Source organism: Coffea arabica, chromosome 8c (genome assembly GCF_036785885.1).
Source record: "Coffea arabica cultivar ET-39 chromosome 8c, Coffea Arabica ET-39 HiFi, whole genome shotgun sequence".
Taxonomy (NCBI): Eukaryota; Viridiplantae; Streptophyta; class Magnoliopsida; order Gentianales; family Rubiaceae; genus Coffea; species Coffea arabica.
The window spans coordinates 32908404-32913488 of NC_092325.1; the positions used below are offsets into that span (position 1 = coordinate 32908404).

Sequence of the window (5085 nt, forward strand, 5' to 3'; positions counted from 1 at the left end):
ATCTGAAATAGGACTTAGGATTATTTCTTTTCTATGATTGCCATTTTTCTAGCTATCTAGATATCGTGTATTTGGTTGTGCGACCAGATCCGGACGATCTGGGTCATAAAGAAGCTGGAAAATTATAAGTTTCAGCAATCAGCGGACTATCTAATTAGTAAATAAAGACGAAAGCGCTCACTATATATTCCTTTCTCTGATGGAATCATTATAACGATCTTTTCTTCATCATCATCTTCTTCTTCTTATTACGAGATTGGAAGTTCTATTCTTTTAAGAGTTGGATTAGAAAAGTCGGTGCCCGCCTATGGAAAATCTTGCATCTGCTTAAGTCAACTTAATAATGACCAATCAAAGAAACAACCTATAATCGAATTAACCATGGAGAAAAATATTTCCAAACTTTCAGAATTTTTATTTATTTGGCTTGGTAAAATTCCAAGAACCATACAGGTGCATCGCTGCTGAATAAAACACTAAAGTAAATAGTTGCTAAAACTTTGGCGGCCATAAGTACAAATTTATTGTGTCTATGGAGATTGGCATATCAATTGGAAGGGTCATACATGGTGGCAACCAAGTGAAGGTTGCTTTTTCTTGCTACTGTTATTCCAAAGGCCTCTGTCATGTCTAAGCCATCTTTACCAGGTGGGAGTTTCCAGTCGAAGTTGTACAACAATTGAGCTAAAGGAAGCTCCACATTGGCTAAGCCAAATGATATTCCCGGACAAATCCTCCTTCCTCCACCGAATGGCAGATAATGAAAATGAGTTCCTGTGAAATCAACTGGATTGTTGTCAAATCTCTCTGGTTTAAAACTCTCTGGATAATCCCAATACTCAGGATCTCTGTGGATTGCCCAAGCATTGACCAAGACTCTTGTTTTGATAGGGATGACATATCCATCGAGTACACGTTGTTCCCTGCATTCCATGGGAACCAAAAGAGGCAGAGGAGGGTGTAACCTTAGAGTTTCTTTAATCACTGACTTTAGATATATTAGTCCTTCAATATCCATTTCTTCAATTTTTGCCTTTCCCATGAAAGCTTTTCTTATTTCATTCTGTGCTTTGGACATCACACCTGGATTTCTAATCATTTCAGACATAGCCCATTCCACCACTGTGGCTGAAGTTTCAGTTGCCGCCGTGAACATGTCCTGCGTCAAATAAATGTCACGGTTCTATATTAACAAAAAAAATAAAATTCAGGAGACTAGAGAATGCAACAAACAATTGTTGAACTAGTACTCACAAACATAATAGCTTTGACGATTTTGTTGGTAATAGGAAATCGAAGGTCGCCACCACTTTCTTTAATCCTTAATAGGATATCAATTAGATCTTCTTGGCCGGACTCGCCATTGCCCCCTTTTCCTCTTGCTAAATTCCTAATATGTTCATTGATTATGTTGTCCAAAATTACATCAATCTTGTGGTGCACCTTCAGCAATGTGGGCTTCATCCAACTCAGATGATGGAGGATCTTCTGTGACGGAAACAGATCAGAGATGTCGAAGCCACTTGTTCGGGACAAAACTTCCTTCACTAATTGTATGAGTATGGTATTCTTTTCGCCAAACATTTTTCCAAAAGCTGATCTGCAAACCATGGAACTTGTAAATGAGGAAACTTCTTCAGTCAAATTGATTGGTTTTCCACCACCAGTGGAAGCCCGAATAGATGAAAGTAGATGCAAAACCTCGTCCTGCCGAATAGAGCCAAATGATCGAACCATTTTTGCACTAAGCAGTTTCAAGGTGCATATTTTACGCATCTGTCTCCAGTACTCACCATAAGGACAGAATGCAATGCTTGAATAGTCATAGCATATGATCTTTCCAACTAAAACTTCAGGCCTGTCTGCGAAGGCAAGATCATGAGTTTTTAGAATCTCTTTTGCTGAACGTGGAGATGACACCACAATAGCTGATACTTCACCAAGCTGAAGATGCATCAGATCACCATGTTTTTTAGCTAAATTTGTGAGAGCCTGATGGGGTAGTGAACCAAGCAAATTGTGCAAATTCCCAATGAAAGGTAGCTTTCGTGGACCTGGTGGCAGCTTCTGTGTAGCATTCACTTTTCTGGGTTTCTTCCATCTCTTCCATAAAGTTAGAATCAAGGCAAGGAAAATGAAGAAAGTGATGAAATTGAAGGAAATTTCCATTCTAACGGGACCTCTCTGTGCTGTGTGAGCTTAAACTCTCTTTTATTAAAGTTTGATAGCTTGCCAAAAGAGTGAAAGCTACCTCTTGTTAGGGTTAATTACAAAAAGTGACTTTACGCATGGTTAGTTTTGCACTTTACCTTCAACATCTATTTTCTATTGCTTATCGTCAAAACTCTTAGTTAACTCTAAAGTTGTATAGCGGCAATGTCAAAAAGATAGTTATACCTCTAAAGGTTAATTACAGTAACTCTCCGCATGTTTTGCACTATACCCTTAATACCATTTTTATGTCAAAATGACATTTATACCTCTAAGGATTAATTACAGTAAATCTCTGCGTGTTTTGCATTATACTTCAATATCATATTTTATCTCTGTTTGTTCGTTTGTCCTCACAACTGTTTTGTCAACTCCAATATTTTCTAAATCCAAGACAAATAATGCCTAGAAACATCAATATCCTTGACATAATATTTAAAATATAATGTATTTATAGATATCGGCCTAGTTAAATTTTGTTTAGTTGGAGGCAAATATTCAACTCATTTCATGTGATAAGGATTAAAAATATTGTTAAAGGTCTAAAAATGTGAAATGATCTTAATATTTCCCTCAATCTTAAAAAAAACAATTGCAGGATCAGATTTGATACAAACATAGCATCCAATGATTCATGTTCAAGTCATATGTGAGTCAATTCATTGAAGCTCGTAAAGCTCAACAAATCCGGGCCCTTAGTTTAGTTTTCCTTAGTTTTTAGTCATTTATGATAGTTATCATTCATGTTATCGTTTCTTTCATTAATTCCAGCAATTGTTCATTGTTTAATTAGAGTTAGCTTGGAGTTAATTGGGTTATTAGTTAGGGATAAATGGCAAAAGGTCATGTGGACCATAGTTGAGCCGATTTGAGTTAGTATAAGTCAAGTTAGTTTCTAGTTCTAGCCAAGTAGGATTAGTTAGGTAAGTTCTCGTTGAATTAGGTTTTTGAGTCTTTGTAAAGGCTATAAATATGCTTTGAGTCCAACGTTTTTCAAAAGACATGATGAATTGAAGAAAATTCTAGCAAAACACATTGTGTTTAGTGAGTCTCTTGTCTAAGAGATCCAAACTTGAATACTTGAGAGGATTCTTAAGTTTTCAATTAGCTTATCAATTCAAGATCACGTTGAATTGTAGTGTCATTCTATTTTTCTAATCAATCTCAAGCTGTCCTTGATTGGATTATAATCCATTCAATTTTGTCCATAGTCTAATCAAGATAGATCTTTCCGCTATTTGATTAGGCTGTTTCTTTATGAGCAGGAGATTGGAGATTCGAATTCGTATCCATTGGTATCAGAGTTTCAACTCTTGATCCAAGTTAATAGCCTTTTCTTTTCTTGCTTTCCTCTTTGTTCTTATACCAAACCCTATCTAATTTGAAAAAACAAATCTGTTCATCATTCTAGGGTTTGAATTTCTTGTGTCTTTGTAGCATCAAAAAAAAAATACTATTCATCATACTGTTCACTTTGTTGTACTGTTCATGTTACTATAGCAGTATTGTTCATCTGAAAAAAAAATTCCATACCTTGTGTTTGTCTCTTGTTATTCTTGAGTATTGTAGTTGGTTTCGTGTTTTCTTGATGTTCTTGGATTGCATAGTTGGGTTTCTTGAGAATCTTGAATAAAAGTTTCTAAATCTTGAACTTTCAAAAGCCAAGTTCATCTTCTTGAACTTAAAGTTGCGGCATTCTTGTTTCTTGAGATTTGGTGATCCAAAGTGAAAAGAAAAGAAAGGAAAAAAATTCGATAAAAAAAAAAGAAAGAAACACAATTGGATCACAGCCTAGAGTTTAGAAACAAGAAGACAAATTGGAATTGAAAACCAAAGTTGATTTGGATTATTTCCAAAATCTGGACACATAATCCATGTTTGATTGGGTTTGTGTTAGCCACTTGAACACCCTTAGGAAAGCTCCTTAAGACAATATCTTGCTTTCCAAAGTCAATCCAAGAAACACTCGAGCCAAGTTCCCAAATTCCACTAACGTGCAATCGGGTAGAGCATCTTTCTAGGCTCCTAAAAATTTCAGCCAACTTGTTTGTTGTTCCGGATTTCATTTTACTCAATCCAGCCACATTTTAGTCCATCTTTGAGTCCTTATTTCTAGTTTATAGTTGAGTCTTGTTAGTTTAAAACAAGTCCAAATCAGTCTTGGACTTTAAGATGTATGGCTTGCCTCCTTTTGAGGCAATTATGACCCACATGATTCATTTTAAAGTGATTGATATCATAATTAATTGATTAGAATTTTGTCAATAATTAATTAGCATCTCCCATTAGATAATAATTGGAGATTGATATCCTAATTAATTGATTGACATTTGGTCATTAATATCTCCCATTTGTTAATGATTGATTGATATATTTATTAATTGATATCTTATTCAATTAGTTAATCAATCAAATCAATCAATTAGTCAGAAAATGTTATTTTCAGTTATGAATTTTGGCAAGATTTCCTTGATAAGAGGAAACATTAGAGATTTTTGTATTTGCTGGTAAGGATCCCTAGCTCAACTTATAAATAGTTTGTGGTATTCCATCAATTATACACTTTTGGGTTAGGCGTAGATTAGAAGATTCTTACTCTAAATTCTCCTTCTACTTTTTCCTTCGTCCACATATTTTGTTTTGTTAGAATAGACAAGGAGTCAAAGATATAGGAAGAGATTGACTTGTACTTAACAATAATGGTTAGAGGTAAGTGTATTTATATTTCCATGGCATAGTACATTCATATATACATTATTCGTTTAACATGTGGTATCAGAGCCATAAGACTTTTGGTGACATAAGTTGCTATGTCGAGGCGGCAAAGGAAGGAATTCTTATCAGTTTTCAAAGTCAATTCAACTCTTTCTCATG

General features: G+C 35.0%; 1 protein-coding gene across 1 annotated transcript; it reads right to left on the minus strand.

The window, feature by feature from the left end:
* Nucleotides 1-458: 458 nt before the first annotated feature.
* On the minus strand, nt 459-2169 carry LOC113705300 (premnaspirodiene oxygenase-like). Its single transcript, XM_027227106.2, has 2 exons — nt 1255-2169; nt 459-1159 (listed from the first exon to the last, which is right to left on the minus strand). Exons 1-2 carry the CDS (start codon nt 2167-2169, stop codon nt 548-550), a joined length of 1527 nt encoding a protein of 508 aa, XP_027082907.1. The 3' UTR covers nt 459-547.
* Between the last annotated feature and the right edge of the window lie 2916 nt (nt 2170-5085).

Bases quoted from the DNA above. Each gene is read 5' to 3' on its own strand.
- LOC113705300 (XM_027227106.2), bottom strand. From the start codon at position 2,169: ATGGAAATTTCCTTCAATTTCATCACTTTCTTCATTTTCCTTGCCTTG. The intron at 1,160-1,254 runs GTGAGTACTAGT...TATTTGACGCAG, and splicing joins TCGTCAAAGCTATTATGTTT to GACATGTTCACGGCGGCAAC.